The following is a 26879-nucleotide window of genomic DNA, read 5'->3' as shown; positions in this document are numbered from 1 at the left end:
GAAATTACACAACCTGATGTCAGACATTGCCAATTTTACAATTGACCGTCGAATCCATCTGAAATACAGACACTACACACAGGGTGTCACATTTACAAATATATTTTATTGCAAAAAAGACAAGACTTGACAAAGCTCTGATGAAAATCATTACGGACTTTCTTTTAACAAGTAAATCACACTACCCACGGTATATGATATATATTACAACCTTTGAGGATAAAAAGTGGATTTTTTAGCCATTTGTTGAAATGGGTAGTATAATTGACTTCTTAAAAACAATAAAAGTATAAATAGAAAACTGAATCAAAATGCTAAAAAAAAATTACGATATAGCTACTTCTACCAACTCTTGCATTGGTCCGTGCTGGGAAAAATATTGCCTCAAAAAAAGTTGGGAAATACTGAAATGTCAAAATATAGCGAGAAAGAAGGAAAAAAATGACAGAAAATAAAATTGTTGACTACAAAGATGCATGATGGGTAAGTACTTGCTTTGTACTGATAGCACAACCATCGAAATTTTTTTTCTAAAAACAGAGTCCGTTGAATTGAACCGTCAAAAGATTTCAAAGACTACGTCTACTTGAATAAAACGAGAAATGTGTGCTTTTTAAGCACAGGTAACCATGACAACAACAATGCTACAATGATCACAATCCATTGTATTGCTTTGAGCCAGTAACACACAGCTTGCAACATTCTAATATCTGGTGTACTTTTTTTTCTGATAAAAATTGTCACTCCAGTTTTTTCTTTATAAATACATAAACACACTCACTGGAACACCAAATGACCACACTTACACAATTGTTTCACCAAACTTATATAAAAATATGTTGAGAAAATAGCCATTTGTTCTGAAGCGATCAGGTATCAAACTGTCCAACAATACACATCCCATGGCTTTGTGTCTTCAGATTATCAAAAGATTTTTTTTTCCTGTTTTTGGCAACACTTCTGTCCTTTTGGCAAAAAAATAAAGTTCACAGGTTTCAAAAGTTTTGTTGAAGAATATATTTGTCATGCTTAAAAAGGACCCACAATCTAGACCCAGATGTTTGGTTTTAAAATTGTCCGTAGTTTTATCTCATTTATTTAACTAATGACATCAGTCAGAATGTCTACACCCTACTTTAATCATAAAACTTGGACAATGCTCGGCATCAGTTGATCAAATGCCACTAGACTATAAATTTTGATGTCCCAACAAGTGAATGAATGAATAAATGAATGTTACATACATTCTTTCTGTGTTTCACTTCAATAACATCAAATGTGCCACTCACTTTGAAAATCAGTTCAGAAATCCAGTACTCTGTTTAATTAGCATTTGCTAAAATTTTTGGGCGACAGGCGGGCTCTATAACTACACTTGTATGAAAGAAAATCTGGGGAAAAAAACGTCACTCTTAGAATTGACTTGACGATGGGGAAGAAAGTGTGGCGCCTTATTTACAAAGCCAAGTACCCAGGCTGGAACAATATTTGTCCCTGCTTTAAAAAAAAATACAACTAACATTGAAATTCGTTGATGAAAAAACAGTGTGATGACATTTTGCAATACTTGACGACTAAGTACTTTGTCATGGCAACTACAATTACTGTGGCAATAAGACAAGTTTACATGACGTCTACTTGACAGTGTTCTAATTACTCGCTGTATAAGTCTACTCCAACACAACAAAGTGTGCAAAAACTCTTCACTGTGTATCTCAGCTCTCTTCACAAGAAAACCAGAAAATGTTTAAAAGTCAAAATTTACGGATGGCTCGAATAAGTACTCAAATTGTCCCTAAGATGAAGTCACAGGTTGAACCTCTGATAATGTCTATGAACCTTTCCATGAAAAGAAAGAATTCGAGTTTTTAAATGTTCACCAGGTGTTTCAAAAGTAACATTTCACAGATTCTTACTATAAAAAGATAAAATTTGGCTTGTTATTGTTTGTGAAGCTCTTATTTGAAACAAAGTTTCACAGCAGAATGAAAAACACGTCTTTATCACAGAAACTGGAAAATTTGAAGGCTTCTGAATTTATCACCACTATAAATGTCATGTACAAGAGTCAAAGTGGTGGAATGTCAAAAATGAGAAGGAAAATTAACAGATGTTCAGTGAGTCATAAATTAAAAACAGTATCTTTTTAAAGACTTTATGACAATGCCATCACTAGCTGTACAGTGAAACAACATTTTTCAAAATATGCAAAATATCCTGACAAACGTTTTGGTGAGCTATTTTAATCCGGACTATCGTAACATATTTCACTGTGGAGAAAGTACGTCAAACAACACATCACATAATATTCAGCTTCCTATGACAATTTACAGACTATTGTCTAAGAATATAAAAATATTTGGTGCTTTATAGCTCAAATGAAGCTGATTATCAAACTTTAATGAACTATAACTTTCGTCTAAAGTTTTTCTATGGGATAATGCGCCCAAAAACAAGACAGCTACTGAAGTACTTATCACAGAATGTGACGAAGCAGCATTAGCTTACTAGTACAAGGTTCATAAATTCTTCATGCAATGGAGTGGCTGAACAGTAAAAAATAATCTGTGAGTTTTAATTATGAGTACTCTGTCTTGATCACATGATCTTGCCTTGACCTCTGACCCCTGTTTCAGTTACGTTCACTTAAACTTTTCAACTTCCAAACTAACAGAGGTTTTTTTAAATGAACACAATTTAGTGACTCCATTACAATTTAATTGACTGCTTTCACAAAATGCTTTCTCAAAAATTTGCTTTTTTATGAAAACCCTGATTTGGATAAATATTCCAGAGGAAAAAGAATTCTTCACAACATAATTGTCTGTGTATATGTATGTGAGCATGTGTGTGTGTGTCTGTGTGTACACACTGGCTTCCCTATCACACTCATACTTAAATTATTCAGACTGATTTTAACACCATATATAAAATATTGATAATTGCACTAAGTCAAAAATGAATACGTTCAAAAAACAGCATAAAAATTCCTCTGAAGATGAAAATATTAAAAATTCCTTCTGGGTGGAAAAACTTTCGATAAAGTTTCATTGACGAATGAAAATCAGACCAGATAAATATTTGTGAACACTCCTGTTGGTATGAATCTTGTTTTGATATTTTGTCTGAGAGTGTATTGTGTACTATGTCTACAAATTGTCATTTACGCTGAAACGGTGTAACCATAGTGCTATACTGACTTCATATACTGACAAATTTATCCACTGCAGTTGTGTTATTTTTGGACAATACATGCAGGCGTAAACGCTGAACATCTGTGCAGTTTTGTTCTTTTTTCTTTCAATATGGCCTCCATACATCACCTTTTCTTTCGTCATCTTCACCATGATATAATGCAGCGGGGTTTTGTCTGGCCACCGCCACATGACTCCCGTTGGATCTATCTGCTGTTCCATGACTGCCGTTTCTATGGTTATTGTTACTGCCGTTTGCCGACCTGACCATTGTACTAGAGGCAGTTAGAGCAGCTCTGCTGCTGGTAGTCGAGGGCAACATGGGTAAATGTGGCGTGCCTTCGTAGAATGGTGGATGTGTAGATGGAGTAGTAGAAGTACTATAAAGGTGCGCATATAACTGATATGGTGGTGAGCCCGATATATAGGGTGTTGTGGGTAATGTGACCGGGGTAGAAGGGGATGTTGGGTACACATCATGGGGAGAAGGTAATGGGATATACCGACTGCTATCAACTCCAGGTGACAGGATGGGTATAGTGGCTGTGGCGGGGAACGAAAACCGATGAGAAGTTGGTGGGTACACAAAACGAGTTTCACTGATTCGCGGGTCTGATAAGTGGGGACTTGTTAACCTCGCGTCAAGCGTCAAATGCGGTTCGGGAAACCGTGGATCCGATCTCGGATACAACGGTGTCAGCATGGTGACTTCATTGCTACTTGGGGTGTGTGCAACCATGGCAGGTCTGTCCATTGACAGTGACACCACTGTTTCTGTCACACTGGGCTGAGCTGGCACTGGTACTGGTGGCGGTGGTGGCGGCGGTGGTGGTGGCGGAGGCGGTGGTGGCGGCGGCGCTGTACTGGGCTGCTGTACGCTGTGTTGCATTGCAGGAGCAAAGAATCGTGGGTACTCATACGGCCACCCTGATAAAGACCTACTTCCTGCTGGTCCTTCTGTCAACAAAAAAAAACAGACAAAGGAAGATTATAGGGACATCTATCTGGAGAGAGAGAGTGAGCGGGAATGCAGGTTATAAATTATCCAAGGGCTGTAAAATACATCAGAGATTGCTCTCTCCTTTATTTCCTACGCTCTCTGTGATGAATGAGTTTGTGGTAAAGACAGTACTGGCATCTTAAAAAGAACACAGTGGAAACAAAGTGAATATCATCTACAGTTGTTCCTCTGTTCAGACGTATTCTAAGACAGAATACAGAGTGATATCATTGTCATAATGCATTGGTACATACATTGCAGACAAAATTTTGCAAAATAGCATCCAAAACTTGAACAGCCAGTATGTAAAATTACTCGACTTTAAATCTTCTATTTCATCTTGCCTGTGAAAGTTGATTTGCTAGACTTTAATGCAGTACATGAACAAAAGAAAGGAAACTTTAAAGCGGTGTATGCATAAGTCACGGGTCAAAGGCACGGCTTTGTGCACTGTACACAAAAGATTCCTCGTAATAATGGTATTCTCAGTGTCCACACTATAAAAAATAAAGCGGCTTTGAGTTATTTATCACAGTGTATTTTGCCTGCATTAGTTCCTTTTTCCCAAAGTTTTTTTTTGTATTCCATTTCACTTTCTAGTGGCACTGATAACAACGCATAGGCCAATCCTCATCAATGTTTTTTTTGGTAATCAGACCAAACATCTGTGGCCGGCGTTCAACATCACCAGTATCATCCTCAGCGGTCTAAATTTAACATATTAACCCTGATATTTGGTGCTTGGAACCCACACAGTCTAAACACACTCATTGACAAGTCAACTTGTGGCTCGGTTCTGTGGCAATAGCGGTTATTAATAAACACCAGCTAATTAGTTTCTATGAAAAAGCCCCCAGGCCGAGCTTAGAAAAGCGTGCCAAGATCGATTAGCATAACAATGGTTATTGTGTTTGGAAGAGTGCATCTGGTGCAGATGGGAGCGACCACACTCCCACTCTAAAGCCGGTAGAAATCTCCATAATAGGTGGAGTAAGACAGGTGTTGGGCTTTCTTCTTGCTGTTCACCCCACTGTTACACAAAAATCTCTATGGCGACCAAGAAAAATCATTATGGTCAGGACAATGGGTGACAGAGTGTTGGGAAACAAATTGGCTTCTTTCAAAATTTTTTTGTAAATGTTTTAGATCAAAGAATATGACATTTTCTGTCACTTTTGTTCCTGTACACAATTCTTACAAAAAAATTGTTGTAGCCAATGTTTGATTTGGCTGTTCGCTAAATTCTGCAGTGCTTGAGTACAATGAATACTGCGTTAGGACAGGTTCACAAACCATGCCTTTGTCGACTGTCTTTCAGCTAGTCTAACACTTGTACAGGTTGCTGTCTAATATGTTTGCTAGATTATTCAGGCTAAATTCTACACACTTATGTGCATTTATTATTGCCTTGATCATAGCTGCTCAATATGCATCCTCACATAGCCTTTGTTGGTCACTGTTAAACACTCTGAGCAAACTTTTAATATTGTTCTTCTCAAGTTTCATTGAATCACTGTTTTCCATCTAAAGTACTCCGTCTTCCCTCTCTTTGATCAGGGAATTTTGCAAATTCGCATCGACAAAACCGTTCTTCATCCCCGAAAAGCACTCCAAAGTCTCCTCTCAAATTTACTCCCATCTCATGATGCACATCACACGTCCACAAGGGATGCAATTTCCATGGCAACCACCATTACCATGGAAACCTCATCATTGATGAATGAGTTGATCTGTCTGCCTGACAGATTTAATCTTTTCTCTGTGTTGAGATGGAAAGTGCATGTGTACGCCAGTATCCCTTTGGTGTCGGGTACTGCACCAAAATGTGCAAGGGACTTCTACTTACACCTGTAAATCTGCCTGTTTTGACCACAACAATTCCAGACTGCCTCGCTATTAGTTTTTCAATCTCGGCAGATGTATGATATAACAACCATGGTTGTGTAATTCTCAATTTTTATGAGCTATGAGATGAAACCATAACACTTAAAGGATCTGCACAGTAACATCAGCCGTTGCACAGTGTTCCCTCAACATCTGCTATTCTCTGAATTCAATACAACGCAACCACCTCAACTTTTCCTTTCATCAAATCAAAACACAGTCAAAGCATTTTTGACATCCACACGACACTACGTAGTTTTCTGTACACTGGCTCACTAAGTAAAAACTTGTAGAACAAAAAATTTATGAAAATTACTACTTCTCAAGCTGAACATGGAAGACTTTTAATGAAGACTTGTAGTATTCTAACTGGAAGTATTCACATTTGTTTAGTAAATCTTTTTGTAATGTATTTCAAGAGTAACAATTTGTTTTTGAAGCTTACTGGCCTTTTTCTGATATTCACTTTTATTTATTTTAAGGCCGTACATCTTTATATCATCTGAAATGAGTAAATGTGGCATTTTACATCAGGAAAATATTACAATTAATTTTGCCAAAAAGCCCAAAAGAATAATATAAATTTCACAGAACAAGACTTTTCCACCAATTTCACGATACCTACAGAACACTATAAAAATTTTCGCACTAAATCCTAAGATATCTGATGAGGTCATTTTAGTACACAATGGAAAAATACCTGTTAATACAATGAATTTACGTGACATCACAAAACTTGTGATTTATCATGGCTACAGTTCTATTATCACGCACAGGATACACGTAAAAAAAAGGCACAATAACCTCCAAAGACTCCAGAAGAGTTGATGTTGACCGACCGTTACTTGCAAACGGGCGCTGACAGGTGTCGACAATTACCGACCAAGAGTGGAATATATATGATTTTCAATATATCTTTAATGACAATTCCACTCTGAGCAAGAAATTCATTATTTTTTCCCATGCCGGGCAAGTGAAGGAGATAAAAAAAAATGAAGTTGAGATCTGATGTGAGAGAGGAAACGTACAATTGGATCAGGTATGAAGAGCGCACCATACGAACAAGAAAATGAAGCTAATTTCAAAATTCTGAAATGTAATTGGGCTTCAACCGACTTAATTTGTATGCACATCCAGTTCTGCCAGATTTTACCACCTCTAGAAAACTGTGACACCCCTCAAAACAATAAACAATGCAGAGAATGTGGCAGCCTGTTAATCTGTGAGGGGAGATTTTTTTGGGGAAAAAAAAGAAAGTTTGCTCTGAGGTGAAATATGCAAATTACTGTCTGGTACTGCGATTATCCTTTAAGCTACTTAAGGGTGAAATCACATGAGAAAAGATAACACAAACACATGAACTTAACAAATGTTTGGCATCGTGCCAACCGTAAATCTGCATGAGCTGATAAATTGTTTTATTAGAAACAAAGGATCAAGAAACGTTGGGCTGCACAACATGAAGTGAAAAGACCTACAGCACATCAAAAAAAATAATTTGGTTTGAGAAAGAGGCGACGAGGTGACAGTATGTGGAATCGACCACACAGAGTTATTTGGCCAATGAATGCAAATGGTTAGACCACATGGCTGCAGAAACAAAGCCCACATCAACAAAATGACAAATTAATGACAATGAGATATATCACTTAAAAGGAAGCAAACGCATGGAGGTCAGCTGGAAGAAATGGCAATCGACAGAAATTGACACCAGTGGATGAGACGTGTCAGAGAACAATACCTCTTGTCATTTGAACACAGAAAAGTTACCGCCAGCCAGCGAGGAGAGGTGGAAATATTACAAAACCTAATAGAGTAGTTCTAGACAAACCTAACAATGTCATTAAAAATAGGTAGTTAGGTTTTGATTGACAGGATTACTGTTGAGCGTACAGTATGGCCTAATATCATGGTAATGTGAACACTGATTTCTATTATATTGCTGAGAATCTGTCCATCCGAACAAAACGTTGGAATTATTAGTCTTGCAAAATACACTCCTTATGCTTTTATTGAACGAAATTTAGTGATACAGTGCTGTTGCATCCTGACAGATTTTGTTTAAGTGAAGTTGGTGAGAGTGAAACGTACCATGCATATGATGGTCTGGTTGAAAACTTCTGAAACATCAAGGACACATTCTCATCAACGGTTAAGGACAAAATGTCAAATTTAATGTTGAGCAAAGAGACAATGTGGCATTTTAATTACTCTGCATGATCAAGTGCGTTTTGGTAATAACTTTCATCTTACTATAAAAAAATATCAAGCACTGCTTTGAATGAAGCCAAAAGAACAAAGTTCAAATCAACACTCCAACTTCTTTAAATTCAAACAGAATCACTCCCACAATAATGATCTATTCTCTGCCAGGAAGAATGTCCACTCCATGAATCTTTTCATTACATTTATGACTGATAATATTTTGATCATAACTTACAATCAATATTCCAGTCTACCCTTAGATTCACACAAAAATAACTCACACCTGCTATAATTCAACTTTACGAGACCAACAGAAAGTTTCCCTTTGGTTTGAATTTCAATTCTAATGAAATTTTATTGTTGACGAATATTTTGGCTTTTTCCTCAACTGTTTTATTTCTGGAACTTTGATGTTTTTAAAAGTCTGATCACTTCGGAAGATAGTGCGGCCAGTGAAAAAGATGTGTGGTAATAATAGAAGCTGGATTCAGTCTGGTTTTAATACTTATCATATTCACATTCGACTTTATATCACTTTTGTGCATATCTTGAAGTTCTACCATATTGCCATAAAAAAGTCTCTATTTTAGAACTTAGCGACAGAAATAAAGGGTAACTAATAATTTGCATGCTGGGAAGGAAATCGCAACAATTCAGTGAATTGACCAGATGTTACAGACACTCAAACTACAACAAACAACTGATGCAACTGTATGTTGCCTTTTCTCCAAACAAAAGTTATGATTTGAGTCACTCCGTAATCCAAAGAGAATAGCCAAAGAAAACAAAGGAATTGTTTGAAACATTGGTTATCGCACAATAAAACTGACAAAATGTCCAAAAATGTGGAACAAAGTGTGCAATCTGGTCAAAGTTCTTTGCATTGTTTGAAATATGCAATGATGTATTGAAAGTGATATAAAAGAATAAAAAACAGAAATTGAAAACTTTAAATGTGAACATCTGAAAAGGATAATAGTGTTAACTTTTGATAATATTCTCAATAAATTTATTCTCAGAGAAATATATTTTCTCGCTCTTCTCCCTTAAGCTGGCTGAAATGTAAAATATCAGCCTTACTGAATGATAACACATTGTGTAAAAAATGCAATATTTTGTAGACAAATGAAGTCTAGTCGGGACTAAAACCTCAACTCCTATCGATAACATTGGACACTGGACACATACAGGCTGTGCTGTGTTAAAAAGTTAACTCCGATCAGTAGACATGATTTCGGCGGTAGAACAAGAAACTGCATTTCACAAAACAGAACAAAAAATTATTGGAAATACATCAACGCTTCTGCTAATGGAGCTTTAATAGAACTTTTTTACCTGTGGATGGCTATTGTCCAGTAATTATAAAACTCGAATAGTTGGTTTGAAGTGATACCCTGATCAAACAGCATGGAGGATGCACATTGTAAAAAGTCAATCAGACAACACAAATCTGCTAAAAATACTCCAAGAGAAGGCAATATCAGCGTGTAGACATGAGCTGAATATTAAACGGCTATAACCACCGCGATAATTGCTGTAAGTTCCAATAATCTGGAAATTTTTTACTCATATGATTAATTTGAAGCTGAAACCTTGGAGACCTGGATCCAAATCTTCTTAAAAGTTCTGCATTAACACGCAGCAACGTGTGGAGAATAAACGGACCTAACAAAAGGTTGCGTCTTTCGTATCTATGAATACCTCACATGAGCAGTTTTTTTTGAGATTTGGAAACTTTCGACTCCCAGCATATCAAAAGCGACTACTATCACTCTGATACATGACTTGTATTCTCAGATTGTTCATTTCTAGATTAAATTTTGCAGCTTGTTATTGGATTATTCAAACTGATTACTGTCATTTCACAACCAGTAAAAGATCACCTTTGTAAAATATCTTGTCAGCGTTCATCAATGTTTAAACTGGTCAGTTTCGACCCACGGGACGTACTTCACCTTGCCTACTCTATACAGTGTTCATATGTGCCTGTATAGTAGTTAATACTATCGGAACTGAATGACTAAAAATGGAGATAAAACTCCAATGGTAGCACATGTGTACAGAGACTGAACGACTAAAAATGTAGACATACTTCAATGGTAGCTTACACTATAAAGGATTGAATGACTAAAAATATAGATAAACTTCAATAAAATAGGAACTGAGTGACTAAAAATGTACAATTATCTGTATTTTCATTTAAATTCTATTCATTGCACCGCTTTCTAAGTGATAGATAGATATTTTTACTCAAGAAGGTTCTCAAAAACTGTTCAAAAGTTGCCCTTCAATGTATGTCGAACTACCGGTACATGTAAATCTCATGAGATTCACTGTGAAATAGTCTACACAGGAAGATTGTGAGATTATCCCAAATGCAAGCTCCCTACAAAGAATAGTGTAGTGAAAAATGCCGACAGAATGCAGCTACACTGTAAATGCACATTCTGTTGGAATCATGAGCTACTTTTGGCAAATTTATAGTCTTTTTGAAATTTCTGTCATGGACAGCTTATAATTTCATTAAATAGATAATAACATCTGCAATGAAGATTTCATGGCATTCAAATTAATTTCTGTTTGTTTGAGATGAGTAATTCTTCACAGTTTTCAATCAAACGAACTTTGGCAAGTGAGTTCCTGTCACAAAATACTGAGTAAAACTGCTTTTTTCTCATTGCAGAGTGTAGTGGACCATGTACGATCTCGGCATATATAGATGCTGGTACACTGATTTCATACAAACTGAAATTGTGGCCGATTTCCTTTATACGCGGTAACATGACATGATTCTATGATTTTTTCATGAGTCTTAGAGTTTGCCTGTAAGCTAGAAAAGCTGTTTTGGGTCTACCTAGACATTTTTTTTATTTCATTCCAATCACACAGCGGGGAATTTTCCATATCTTAACCATAATTTACATCAGAAGGATAATTAACATTACCAATTTTCAGCGTGGGTGTATATACCTATGGGTCTGTCAAAGTATATACCCAATGTGTGTATGTACATATCTATCTATCTATGCTGGTATACGGTATATAACGCACATATGAATTTGTACATTAGTAAAACATATAGCATGGCCAATAACCTCTAAATATGACCAATAAGCTCTAAAACTGGTATGATAACAGTTTATTAGACAATTTGAGAAAATAATGTTTGATTTCATGGGGTGATCAGAGAAAATATTTTACGGATGGGATGTTGCCATGACACTTCAAAACCCAGTTCCCTTGGAAACAGGAAGACCCTTCCATCCCAAAGTTGAGCGCAGAGGCTTTACGATATTTGAATTGTAAACAGAAGGGTGACTTACCAGCCAAGTATGTTGTATGAGATAGGTAACTGCTGTGCGATGAATCGGACGCCCTGCCACAGCTGGAACTTTCTATACTCTGGCTGGCACATCTCAAATGTTCTAATTCATTCAATCTTTCCGACAGTTGTAAAGTATGATCTGCCGATGTCGCTGTGTGTATCCTACTGTCTTCGATTTTATTCTTGTGCCCTGAAAAGTACAAAAGAGCAAACGATGCTGATTATTATTGTCGCCATGATATTATTCCTCATAATCTATTGTTGAAAATTTTCAGAACACCAGTTTTTCAGAATGGAAATCTTTCTACAATTGATTTGATAATGGCTGTAAATTGATGCATCTTTGAGACAAAACCATAGCAACACTTTAAAGAAACATACAAGCTGAACAGACACTTTTCTCTTGACATATCTGCATCTACCTAAAAATTTACAAAAATGAACACAACAATAGTTGTCAACAAAAAATTTTTAAAATCTGAAAGCGGTAAAGACAGTTATGTCTAAACAACTCTACATAAGTTTTTTTTACATACTAATTATTAATTTGGCCGGCAGAAGCTGAGAATACCATTTTGACCAAAATGGCTTATACCATCTGACAATTGAAAATTTTCGTATAAATGTGTGTGTAAAAAGTGTATAAGGTAGCATCTCTTCTGATGCCATCCTCCAAAAAATGTGCCTCAAAGTTTTCAATAACCTGTAGTACTTGTATATCTGTTCTGTGAGTTTGAGAAAGGTACATAAGAGGAAAATCATTTTTCAAAAAAACTATGTTTTAGATTTTTCATAAACCACATACCAGTGATATGTGGAATTTAGGATGCTACCAAATGAATTTCTAATATTTTGGTCATGTGTACAGCTTCTCTGCATGAACTTTTCAGTTGTGCCACGAGCAGAATAGTTTGCAGTGCATATCAGATATGAGAGGCTGAGCTTGTCACATCTAGCTATGCAGCAAAGATATTGATGGCTCAATTTATTTACAAATCGAAGACATCACTGGCAAAATGTTTGTTCTGCACGGTGCACCATATCTGCTACCAAAGGTAACATTAGTGAGTGAGATTGAGAAGCTAGATAAGAAAGTTTACATTTACTCTGTATCAGAAATGATTTCACCGAATAATCGTACAATCGCAGTATTCAATATTTGGAATTCTTTCAAATCTGTACTCAAGGTTGTTGTTTGTCTGATAAATGTACACAGTGCTAAAATCCATTAAATACAACTTTTCCATATCTTGATAATGATACTTAAACTTTTTCTCTCATTTTGACATTTTTTTACCTCTTATTTTTTCGCAACATTAATATTGGTACTTTCAGCTTTCACCGTATGCTGCTTTGCAATTGTTCACTTTTGTGAAATGCGACTGTTTTTCCTCCTTGGCGTTGACGAAATCGATACTGTCACTGAAAGCTCACAGCCAAGTCAAAGATGTAAGTTATGCTACAATAGACACCAATCTCAGCTACGATTTTTGACAAGATGAATTGCCGATCATTTTCGCCCGGTGATACACATCCAAATTTCTTTGTCTACAAACTTCAACAATCAGCCTTTGTCAAACTTGTTCTTGTAAACTACAGCCTTTTTTTCCTGTGACTGTTATCTTGTGGGGTAATTGTAGTTGGTGTTAGTTGGTACGCTGTCCCGGTGAAATTACAAATAATGTATTCTAAACTGACAAGAGAATGCACATATTGATACAAAGACAACTCTGCTGTATGCTACCAACCAGTCTACTGGAAAATCACTGCACTCCCTAAGTTGGCAGTCTTGTGGAAAATCACACAGCTCCCTAGGCTGGCTGATTTTGCATTCAATCCCCAGATCTCTACTTGTGAAGAGGCAAATTCTAATCAACAACCAGACAGTATTAAAATTCAATTGAATTAAGACACAAGGTGAAACGAAGGTGAAATAAAATTGGACTTTGGGTTAAAAAGGCTAATTATCCTAATTTCTGAGAATCTGCCACTGTTTATGAATTCTCATTAACCTTTTTTATCGTCAGGGGAAACATAAAATGACACAATTTGTACATCACCTTCTTGTTATGAATTTGGCCATTATACTGTAAAAAAACTTGAGTATTTTGACTTCAAAATACATGTATAGTGCAAGGTCATGAGACTGAGCCTCATGCGATGTGTTACTTTAGAAACTGCATTTTCATGATGGGAAAGTCAACCGAATACATTGTATTATTCATTTAAGCATAAAAGCATTGCCATGAATATTTGGTCATTTCCAATTTAGGCAAACAGCTCCACGTTTCATTTAATGACAGTGGCACGGAACAATGACTATCTGAAAACAAACCCATTAATTCCAAACGTCGAACTTTCAGAGTGACTCAGAAAGAGAGAAAGTAAAATTAATGACACCCAGAGATGCCAGTCTAAACAGCAGAAGCATCAAATTTATTTTTTCCGAAGGAAAATGCATGCATACAATCAGACTTTCATGACTGCTGCCTAATATCATGGTGTTAAGTATATACCCAGTGCACGGTATGGCATAAACCTTTCTATTTTATTCAGATACTCAGTGTGTAACCTCCAGGTTTTCGCATTACCCATCTACCACATAGAGGTGATTTAACCCATTGGAAGCTCAGGATGGCTTTCATTGCGACGTAGCAATTTGTAAGACGTGCCCTTTTTTTCCATGATACTTAGCATTGCCATGATTCATGTAGGACATAAGGTTTCTTACAATTAGCGTTATAAAGACTAGCCTCATCCATTTGCTGAATTTCAAAATGGGAAAAATGCAATTTGTTTTATGAATGTTTTAAGGGGGTATTAGATATAGGCAGACAAGAGCTGTTCATCATGGGCGAGATTTGCCTCCCAGCAGTGGCTAAGCCATCACTCAAATTTCAACATAAACTTGCTATTGTCTTCCATTTTCGGGACTATTTTTTATCTGCGTGGTAGATGGAGAAAGAGAGAGAGTGTGTGTGCGTGTGTGTGCCAAGTCGGTTCTCTGGGTTTATCATCTTCTCATAGCCAGAGGACAATTACCTGGTTTCGTGATATGTCACATCTTCATCTCATGTGAGTCTCCAACTAGGAACGAGGCAATCTGCAGTTTAAAGTCGACACTATACATCTACCAGTACATTTTGTGCATGAATTGCTGGCTGTATATAATACACACACACACACACACACACACACACACACACACTCTCACACCAGCCTCTACCTTCTTTATTGATTAATACTTTTAATAAATTTAGACTTACTTTCCTCGCAGGCAAACTGTCACTTAACACTACTTTAGTCGACACATTTTTGTGCATGTCTGAGTTTTATGAGTAAAGAGTTCATATCTCTTTCCAAGGTAAGTCTTGTAATTAACCTCCATCGTATCAGTTGCCACACAGAATAGGTATTGTTTGCCATATCCTGTGACTAAGTCACCTACTCTCACCGAGGCTCTCTTCAACTATTCCTCTCACAGATTCTACCTTTCACTACTATTAATAATCATAGCGCTCTGCGTCTAGACACTACAATGCATTTTCATTTATCTGCTATTTGCATCTGTAAGCCCGTCCATTTCTCCGTACTATCTCCCTACTTCACCATTCTTCAGGGACGACATCACCAATTGTACTCTCATTGTCTTTTGCCGTTTCTTTGTTACACTGCTTCAAGTTGAATTATTCAGTCTCCTTTTCACACGGCGACTCTACCCAGAATTTCCTGCGCTTTTTTTGATTCAGCCAACCAAGTCGGTAAAGTGTTCCACGCATAATATCTCCTGACTAACTTTTCCTGAATGAATTTATTACTCAAACATTTGATCACAAAGGCGAACCATCCTAAGTGACAGATCAGGTTCTGTCCTCTTTGTGTGCAGAGTTGCCGGTAGAACTTTCAACAATTATGTGTTATTACGCTTTTCCATTTAAACTGATTTTCTACAAATCAAAAAGCCCTATGCTGCCATGCACAATGATTTCATTTGGCATGACACTGTAATATGAGCTCAACTTGACTTTCATCTTACGTCGCACTGGAGATTCTCCGCAAATTTGCTTTGGACTTTGAAATTTTATCCAAATATTTGAGCAGTAATGTCTTTGCTTAAGATGGGCAACACTGACTTGATGGCTTAGATGAATCTGAGCACATATTTGCCGTTTGTTTTGCTATAAAGAAAAACTCACATAACTTTGCACTGCACACATTACTTTACATTTCAAACAAAAAAACAGACATAAAAGAGAGTGGGAGCCATGTCAACTTTGAATGATTTGTTGAGAAATGGAAACGTTTTAGTAAAATAAATGAATGTGAATTCAGGAAAAGCTTAGAATCTGCCAACACCTGCTCTGAAACAAATAGAACAAGATATAAGTCCTGCCATTGAAATGTCTATTTCATCATTTTTCATGATCACAGTACTTTTTCAACTTCACTTTTGAAACAAGGTGTCAAAATGTTTGTTTTTATCTCGGCAAACAGACTAATATTCAATCTTTCATTCAGTAATGGCAAAAAATGCCATAAAATTATCATGTCTATTTTATGAATATTTAATATAATATCTATAGTGATTTATTAGCTATGCTGGGATGGACTCAAAGCCCCGGCTTTCTCTGATATTGTCTTCAGATTCAATAAATTGTAATTTATTTGTGTCAGTGTTATAAGTCTTGATGGCTTGCCTACAGGCTGATGAGCAACCATCAATACGAACAATAAACTATCCATTTTTTCATACTTTTTCATCGTAAAAACGAGCTCCAAAAAATTCTAAAGTGAGTAAGCAGGTGTAAAAGCATATAGTGATTGATCAAAGTGAGAATTGAACTCAAAGACCAAAACAGATTTACTTTTCTCATCTACAACTCGGCAATTTCTCTTTCAGACATTATGCCATGCCTTTCTCATTTGGTATCTGATCACAACTCCACTTCTTCGATTCACAACTCCTCAACACCACAATTTTCTCCCTCAGAAATCACTCAGGATTGCATTTGCAGACAGTTTCCAATAAAAAAACTTCGATTCAATTTCAACATCAAATATCTGTAGGCAGTTCCTTTCACGGCAAAATGGTAACATGATTAAATTCCAGAGTTCTTCCAAAGTTGTGACTGTCAATTCACATACGAGGGACAGTATTGATACGCAGTTCTGCTAGCGAGGGATCAGTGGTTACACAATGCAGAACTAATTTCCATTTTTAATGGCCGTTTGTTGAGATATCTGTTATGCTAGTGTTACTATGGTGAGTTTCTGAGGTTCTTGTGTCACACTAGGGGTCCAGTGCTGCTATAGATTCTCACAGACTGTCTTTAGGATTGGCTGCACCACAAACTGGGTCGCATTATCACGACAATTCAACCACAATAACTCGTGCAACACGCTGCAGTCTGCACCACGCTCACTTTCAAAAAGATACTTGTGCAACACACAGCACTTTGCGCTACGTTTACTTCAGAATGATTCTCTGCTTGAGAGGGTTCATTTTTATGAAAAGTTATATGGGTCTATTAAATTTGTAAAGAGCTATTGACCTGGTCAGTTCACATCATTATAAACCAGTTTCCAGTTGAAAGGGAAGATACAGAGAAGTTTTAACTGACTTTCTGAAAAATATGACAGAGCCTCAAGCTTTGGCTACAGAATTTATATCAAGCAGAACTTAAATACAAAATTGTGAAACACACGAGATTAATCTGTACAGAATACATGACGAAAAATAGACATTTTCCAAATTGGAATATACAGATGTAAAATATCATGGGACATTTGAATAATATCTAAAAATTCCAATTGCGTTTATCATAGTAATTATGCACAGCTAGAAATATTGAAAGTAGTGTCCAGTAGTGACATGCCGGTGAAATTCTTACATTCTATGCTGTATATGGTATGGCTTGAATATTTCTGTCAAACTGAAACTACGACAAAACCAAGGACCTGTAACGACCTCCTATGGAGTAGATAAGCATTCATCTACCATAGTTGATTAAAAAATACACATAGCATGATTGTCATTCCGTAGTTTACTTCGAAAAATACATCGCAAATTGTGAAGCTGAATCCAGGGCTTACATTTTGTACATAACTCTGAAACTTATTTTCACTACATTAAGTCCGTTTTTCAAATACACCCATTCCCAGCATGGAAATGTTTTATTGAAATGTACGAATCACATAATAGCATTAGCTACAAAGCCATATTAGCTTCAGTATAAACCTCCTAATTGCATATTAGCTTTGGTAATAAACCCATTGCTTACACATAAAGCTAAATTATCACCCATTTCAATGCACGCCAGCTTCATTAAACATCAGCTTAGCTTGTGAACCAATTCATTGCATAATTCCTGCCATTCTAATCCCCTTTATTGCACATAAGCTTGAGTGAAAAAATAGCCCTTTCTTGCATAATAGCCAGAGTTATAATCTCATTGTTTTTTATATTAGCATAAGATATATCCCCATTAACTGATGAGAAAATTTAGCATTTATACTAAACTCTGCAGATCGTACACACATCATGGAAACTTTCAGTTTTACAACTTTAAAACATTACCAAAATATATTTTTTGAAATAATACCATATATGATCGATGACTTTTCACTAGCTTGTACTGACATAAAAGCAGCATATATTTTATGACTGAAATACTCTAGCGCATACCACACACTATCTTTATAAGTTTACACATCTCCTGAAAATGAATCACGTCTTGGACAGTATTGAACAGCGTCTACACAAAGAGTGCAACAAGCCTAAATATTGTATGCCATTCATACAATAAATTTTCTGCAAAATCAAACGAAGAGGAATATATGGTATATAAAATACAGCCAGGACATCTCCCAGGGGAGGTTCATTCACAGCAAAATGTGTTAGATGATAGTGTATGTATTCCCATGGGAATTTTTCATATTCTTTTCCCTGCCACCTTTCTATTCCAGAGGGTTTGTTAGAAGCCAATAATTTCTTGTGGAGGTTATCGGACGGTGATGATTCCCTCTGGGGTTTACTTGAGAAAGTCAACTCACGGGGTGATTTATTTAAGGATATTCTTTTTGCAGGGGTTGTTTATCTAACGATGCATGCTATTACCAAAACAGTTCATTTTGAAAATGATTACGGACAGAGAAGATGATCAGGGCCTCATTTTGCTACTTTAAAAGAGCACTTCACCTGATGAAAATATTCTCTACTGGGATTCACTTTCGGTGTTTTGTTCATCAGATGGGTTTTATCAAAACATTATGAGTCTTGCTTGGTGTTTGTCTTCAGATGATTCTGACTGACAAAGTTGGGAAAAAAGGTGTGAATTTCATACTTTGTTTCAGTAACATTAAATATATTGTTATCCAGGATTTCATGTGGGGTTTTCTCATTGGTCTGTATTTTGGTTAAATGTCAGCGTTCTTTATTTAGACATCACTGTCTGTAGAGGTATTAATCCCTGTACACTGTTGTCAAGGAATTAATGAGAAGAATTTATTTTACAGAAGTTTTATTATTTGATGATCTTTTACCGAAGGAATTACTTGGATTGAATTTTCCGTGGCTGACTATAGATTTTACTTGAAGACATTTATTACCAAAAGATGTTCATCAAAAAAGTTTGAATTTTACAAAACCTCGCCTGCAGACGGTAATTTCAAAAACATATAATCAGTAGTTATTTCTGAGTGCATCTTCTGAAGAGCCGAAGTATTCCGCTAAATTATATTTGTAAGGATCTGCCCAGCTTTATATCTAGACTATAATTTCCACCTGATCTGGTTGGGGTCTATCCCTATACAAAAATCTGAAAATATGGAGGTGACAATTTTTTGGAACTGGAGCCGGAAAACTGCTTGTTGCTGAATGGGCTAACCATATGTCCTCATTTGCCTGGCAGTAGTTACAGAAAACTATTAGATAATATACAGATTTGAAAACAATGTGGGCAGAAAGAGGGAATGTATCAGACTGAAAGGAGAGATGTGGTATGTCTGATTGGTGGAACGCATGGCAGATTAGTAAAACTGGAGATAAAAGGGAGGTTGTGTGGATTACCGTGGTGCTTTTAGTAGCATTGTGTTGCGACCTATGTTAATCTCAGCTAGATTACAGTGTTCTAAGCTCCAATGCCAAAATGTCATCGACACATGATTCGCTAACATTCATGTTGAGCTACTTGTTCAATAGATTTGCATAAAATTGTTTCTTTTCAGTGCCCCAACATTTGTTTAAACTGGTAAAACATACAGAAAATTTTTTACGAAAAAATATAACTCATAATATTATTGAGACTAAAGTAATCTGATATTCAACTTTTGTAAAATAATTTATCATTAGAAAGTTTTGTGCAAGGAAGATTTGATAAAACCAGTAAAAGTGCTGTATTTTCGGTGAAAAACAGTTGATACCGCATTTCTACTACTTTTGAAATGTATCCCTCGGCGAAACCATTGCGTTTGACTCAATTATTCAGGCAGCATTGACAGGATCCAACAGTCTCATCTGACAACACAAAATTTGCCATCAAAAATGCAATCAATTATGTAAATCACAGACTGTAAAAACAGAGAGGCAGGCACGAGCGGAGGAAACATTAGAAGACCCCATGGATCACTAAAGTAGAAATTGATAGAAATCTTGATGTGCATTGAACGGCATCACTTCCTATGTGGAGTTAATATTACCACGGCCTGGAAATATGGTTATTTATCTCACATTATTGCTGCACAGAGCTGTTTGATTGGCTCACGGCAAACAAAGGACTGATGTCTCCGCTGTCTTTTTGATAAATTGCAATTTTTTTTATATTGATTGCAGTCTGTGATAAGTTGCCGCTGTCCTACTGACCACTGGTTAATACAACTCTGTGTATGCATCACCATTCTCTAGCCGTTTGTCAGCTCATACGATACACATCAATCACTTTGTTGCCATTTTTAACATCTTCTGCGAAAACAGACTGAAAAATAAAAATAGACTGAAAACAAACACATTTATCTGACTGATGGTGTTTTTTGTCACATGAGGACACTCGATTGGTCCAGATTTTGCATTCTACCATGGGAAGGCCTGTGTTTAAGTTACCCTGCCTGGTAAAAGTAGCATGGTTTTGCTGCATGAATGCATCAGTCACCGTTATCAATATGCTCAAGTGATCTGAACTTGAACCCTGTGCTCTGCAAGTTCAATGCAATACACTCATTGACAATAATCTCTTAAACAGTGGTTCACCATCAAAGCAGTTCTATTTTGTTTCATTTTCCTTAAAGTGACTCTACACTAAAGGAAAAATCATGCATCAGTTTTTGCAAAGGTTTTTTTTTCAAGAAATCAGCATCAAAGAGAGGCCGGCATGCATGGCTGACTTCACAAAGAATACATCTTTAATCTTTTCACCTTTACCGTCATCATTTTCTGTCTCTACTCACAGCTATGCCACTTTCCTAATTGTTTGTCCTTTGTTTGGAGATACAGGCAAAGCCGCTGTGGCCCACAATCCCCTGAAGAAATGCATAATATCAATGCTTTCATTTATTCAGTTTCTATGGTTTCTGACCGATTTTTACCAAAGGTTGAGTGAGAACCATTACCCAAAAAAATTTCCAAACATTTCTTTGTTTTCTTTCATTTCCTTTCAAGGCATGTGTATTTCTATCTGGCATTCAATGCAAAGAGTTCGACTTCCAATAAATAAAAGTCTGGTTTCTGACGTGTTGTCAAATTGCAGCCCAGGCTGAGTAATTAAAATCCTAAACTGACGTGCTGTCACAAATTTCATTGACATCATCAATTTAAAGATGTTTTCTTGATGCTCACACTCAGAGCCTAATTCACCGGCCAACTTTTACCGCACACCGACACACAATAGTGGTAATTCAAATTTTTTGCACGCATTTCTATTCAAACAAAATGCTTTATTTGTGGCATTTCTGATCATAGTTAAATCAAGGCACGGTTTCATCTTTGCTTTTGAAAATAAAGTCGAAAAGAAAAAAATGCACTTTTGAAAATCACAAGACAAAAAAGTATAAGATTGAATTCAATTTGATTCTGAACTAAAAAACAAGATTACAAGGGTTTAAAGTTTGGCAAAAGGGTTGCATCTTTGATCATAGAACTGTAAAATATATTTTTTGAATCTTCAATATTCCAGATTGTAAAGATCAAAATTATTAAAAACTAGCAATCTTGCAATTACCATAATTAAAGTAGTGATAACTAGAGCATTTGGGCAATGTGTTAATTACTATTAAAACTGGAGTAAAACAATGATTGCTACATGAGTTGTAGGAACAAAAAACTTTGAATGTGAGGGGAGCGGGTGGTAAAGCCACTACATTGATGTAAAGTGAGGTGGTTTCTCAGACCTGACATTTCCACTCAAGTCAAGAAATACCCCTGATCATATCAGGGTTCTGGCTTTTCATTAAATAGTTTAGCAGACAATAGTGTCGGTGTATCAGCACTTTTCACCTGAATACCACTCTGATACGAAAAACGGCCGGGCCAAAAAGGTCGCGATAATTCACTGTTATAACATGCTTTTAACGGCAAAGTGACTCTGATACAGTGATATACTACGCACACCATTGCTAGCATTCTGAGTGAGCATGCCCTGTTCTCGAACCACGCGCTGATTTCAAAGTGTGAATCCACGTCTGGCAATGGCCGGCGTAAGAATTAATCTTGACTGCAGCACGTGTCCAAATTTGTTGCAATTAGTACGCAATATGGATAGAAAAGTGAGCCAACATTCCCCATATTGAGTCTGATAACAGCTCACCACTCTGACACTATTCATCATCCTAGGTCTGAGTGACAACAGAGTTTGCGAGAAACCTCCATGCCACGGAGGTTTAAACAAATCAGAATGGACAGCTTCTGTGCAGCAGACAGAACTGATGGCTTGATGTCTCACGAACTAATCATTATTTTGACTTTGAAAGATAAATTCTGATAGACACTGCCATAATGATTGATTTATCATCAGACCCACTAGGGCGTTACAGTTTGACATAAAAACAATATCACTCCATTCCAAATTTAAATTATCATCTGCCTGTGGTCTTTCAGTAGGAAAGCTTACTTCTCACCCCATGAAACTCTTGGCAGTGTTTATGGTGGTTTTAATGAAACATTAGCTAGTGTTATGGATTCAATTTGCAGAGATTATCAAGTGCTAAACAGCCTGTCTGATCACATTTTACGGCTAAGCTGAAGAGTTTTTTGGGACAATTTTCTGCTACAATGTAACCTTATATTAGTCATACAGACTTTGATCACTGACGGTGCATTAAAGTAACTAGATTCAATTACTCTACAAATTTAGCCATCCATTCAAGTTCAAATCCAGACATATCAATATTTCGTGCCACACCAAACTGTTACACAAATTTAATGGTCTAACTGTTTTGATCCTTGGCTCATCAAACTTGACACTGAAACTTCACTGCATCCACTTCTGCCTTGGCCGTTGCCATGGAAATAGCAAAAGAAAAATGCTAGAGCATTGAAGCTAAAAAGGATGTTGCAATCAATTAGATCACAGCATTGCTACAGTAGATATCACAATAGGTGACGGGGCTTTGTCAGCAGTCTATTTTGTTCTCCACTTAAAGCCTGTGTCATTGCACATATAAGTGATAGCAGAAAAGCTTTGACGACGGAGCATGCAGGGGATGGCTCTTCTCTCATAGCATCCACATGGAACAAAATTACGCTTGACATGCTGTATTGAGGTTGTCGCATATTATCGAAGTAAGAGCTCGGAATTAGTCAAATACAGTAAAAGAAGTGAGCTAAATTCGTAGATGGCATACGGGGTGAGTGAGGTGAACTACTAGGTTTGATTATCATGGATTAGAGCTGTAATCTGGGCTGCGTCTCCTTTTATCGTATTACTACAGTATTAAAGCGCGGATTATAACTGGAATCTTCGCAGAGGAAAAAAAGAGGAAACATCCCACATGATGACTTCTTGGCCTTCTGTTTTGTCATAAAATGTCAGTTCTAAATAATTGAGTTGAATCCGGAGACCGGTATGCTCACACAAAGTCTCAGGCTTGTAGGATTTCCAGAACTATTGTTAAGCTGAGCCGGGATGGACTTGGGTCGCTCTGGATCATTAGTAACCTTTTCCTTCCGTTTGACAGTTCATTCCCTACTCTAACAGAGAAAGCAGTTCCCGCTTTTTAAGGAAATGAGTGTGAGTCTGTATCAGGTATCATGGAAGTTCACTGCCCATTTCTCTGGGTCAGTTCTCAAGCTTCTGCAATCTTAGAGATGCACCATAAAAGGACAAAGGCTGTAAATTTGGATAATATTACCATAATTTTTTTCAACAAATACATTTTATAGATAATATTTTAATTGTTTTGTTCTGCAAACAATTACATTTTATGGACAATACTTTCATCATTTTGTTTACAAACAAATACATTTTATTGTTTTTCTCCTTAAATTATGAGCAACAAAGTGTAAGCTTACTAAACATAATTGGTATGACAGAAATTCAGGCGATATTGGTAAGTCAAATACTCAGTATTTCAGCACGACTTTGTGATCAAAACTAAAAAATACATTTTATAGACAGAACAAAAAGATACTGGAAAATTCATCAAATGTTACACCTAATGAAGGTTTAAGTGTAAATTCTGGCAAAACTTGGAGTTGTTTTCCTGATCACAATCTTATATTTCAACAAAATTCAAATAAAATTGGTAGATACTGTCCACAGTGAAGCCCTAAGCTAGGAATATGACGACAACGTCAGACATCAAGTATGTTACCATGACAATGTAGATCAAGCGCAATTTTGCAGACACAACACACATCAAATCATTGATTGCGTCCATCTGCAACAATGTCCACTTTTTTATGTAAACTAATTGTATATAATATGTTTACAAATCGTAAACAAAAAACAAACAAGAGGTTACAATTAAGTGGGTAACTACCATCACAGTATCGCTTGCGTAATTCTAATTATAGATGCCAAAAGTTGATAAGAACTGGTAGGCAATAAAAACTACCATTCTCTTGTCTTGCAACATGCATGATTTATTGTGCGTCAGAGATGCATTTGCATATTTACTTTTGAAAAATCTTTAGGCTTTCCAAACTCTCAAACTACGTTCCATCCCTGAAAACGTGCATTGTCTTTGTTAAATTTGGTGACAATTTAAGAAAACTGATGCAAGCTGTCTGCCTTTGTCTATATTTATCGAAATTGCAAAAATATCCCTCAACTCAGATGTACTGGCTATGGGTACATGCGTCTGCACGTGGGTATCGCTAACAATGCAACTTTTTTGACTGATGTGTTCCACGGGTCCGACAAAGGCTGATCTACAACCTATTTTGTTAAAAGTGTTTTCGGCAATATGCTGTTACAAAAGAAACAAAACGACAAAAAAAACGAAACTACCATGTTTTGAGACAGCGCTTTGATCTGCACATATGCCAACAACTTCTATTACTATATCCAGCAATGTTGTACGGTTCTGTGACAGACATATACATACATATCTGGGTGTCGATCACAGGATCTCATTATCTCTAAATCTAGCATCACCGTATCACTGTCCTATCAATACATCTACCATACTGTCTCTTCCTAATCTGTAAATTTCTGTACTGAAAGATATTTTTTTTCCACAGAGCATTGGGCTTCAAAAGAAAATTACTTGTGATGGTAGAAAAATTCATCAGATCCGGATATGCTTGTAACACTTGATGAAAGATTCAACTTCTTTCATGTTTTTCCCCGATTGGCATTGCTGCATCTGTCATTCATTTTCACAAAAGCATTATCAAACTGCCAATCAGGTAAATTTTAAAGAACTATACTTAATAATTAACAAACTTATTATTTTCTATTCAACTATAATTTATAAATGTTTAATGGAGTATAATCCGTAACTCCCCATCTCTGATGACTAGTTTAATTTCAATACAAGTGTTACATACATTGCAATTGTAGATTTTTTATTCAATTTCAAATTAACTTACATACATATCTTGAATATGACATTCATGTCCCTTGAAATCGGATTTAAACATTGAATTTTACTTCCATTAACGTCAATCAAACTCTTAAACACCTATCAATCAAAGCATTTTGTCATCAACCATCATCAACCATCTATCTATCAAAACATGTTATCCGAACGTCACAACATTGATCAAAGTATTGTACAGTATTCTGGTACACTGTTACAAATCTTACACTCAAGCATGCAACCATCTTACTACTTTGATACTTTGATGTTATAACCTTTTCACCCTATTTCGCTGTACACCAGGTCCAATTTTACCATTGAAAACTCTGGGGTCGGGTTAACCCATTGGGACGAAAGGGATAATTGTTATGTTGCCCATGAAATAAGACACTAAGATGAAGGTGGATGGGGGTTTAAAATAGCCAGTTTTCTCGCTTTTTGTGGAGTGTAGGAGAGCTTGCAAAAGTATAAAACATGGTATCTGATGTACTTGAATGAAACTGGCAAGAAATAAGGTTGTGAGTACTTACAAATGGCGAAATAGCATTGGGACAATATCCGGTACTTTGGGATGAAATGGGGTGCTTGTACAAGCGGAATAGGGATGGAGTTGGACGGAATATTTGCATCAAAAGAATGGAGGATTGAGGAGGATGGAATAGAAGAGAAATAGGGTATTTTTATTGTAGAGTAAATAAAGCTTGACTAGGGGGTACTTTTGGAAGGAGTGATGGACTGACAGAGTGATGAAAGAGTTTTCACACTTTAAATTTCACTTTCAAATAAGTACCCAAAAGTACCTTTACAAGTTTTAAGAGTTCTTCATTTCATACGCTAAATAATAATTCTCTATAGAAACCTTTGCTTTACAATTGTTACCAACTAGTTTTGCACAGCTAGGGGTATTGTGTGTTGCACTCTGGGACAGTATGACATGTTGAGCAGGGAATTCTGGGATGTCGCAAGTTGACAATTAGGACAAGTACATGTAGCATAACGTTTCTTCTGTCTAATGAAAACAAAAACTTGGTGCAGCAAATATCAACTTTTGTTTGAATACTAATAACATGTTACTGCAGTACCTTGAGCCTGTATTGAGTATCTTTGTCATAATCTTGACACAAAATGCGGGCATTCAACGCTCAGTTTTGTACTTCCACATTGACTAAACCAGGCTAATCATTGGCATACAGGTGACTTAATTGACAGAAAGGAAAAAAATCAGCGTAGGAAATCAGCAGAACATACACTAATAATC

General features: G+C 36.4%; 1 protein-coding gene across 1 annotated transcript in view; it reads right to left on the bottom strand.

The window, feature by feature from the left end:
* Positions 1–86: 86 nt before the first annotated feature.
* Positions 87–26879, bottom strand: part of LOC139142872 (runt-related transcription factor 1-like) — a 33600-nt gene continuing 6807 nt past the window's right edge. The window contains exons 3-4 of the mRNA XM_070713050.1: positions 11607–11798; positions 87–4151 (exon numbers count right to left, since the gene is read on the bottom strand). Coding sequence (XP_070569151.1) covers positions 3301–4151; positions 11607–11798 — 1043 coding nt within the window. The 3' untranslated portion in view covers positions 87–3300. The remainder of the gene's footprint in view (positions 4152–11606; positions 11799–26879) is intronic.

Source organism: Ptychodera flava, chromosome 10, assembly GCF_041260155.1.
Source record: "Ptychodera flava strain L36383 chromosome 10, AS_Pfla_20210202, whole genome shotgun sequence".
Classification (NCBI taxonomy): Eukaryota; Metazoa; Hemichordata; class Enteropneusta; family Ptychoderidae; genus Ptychodera; species Ptychodera flava.
Note: the sequence above shows the minus strand (reverse complement) of the source record. Positions and strands in the feature narration are given on the sequence as shown.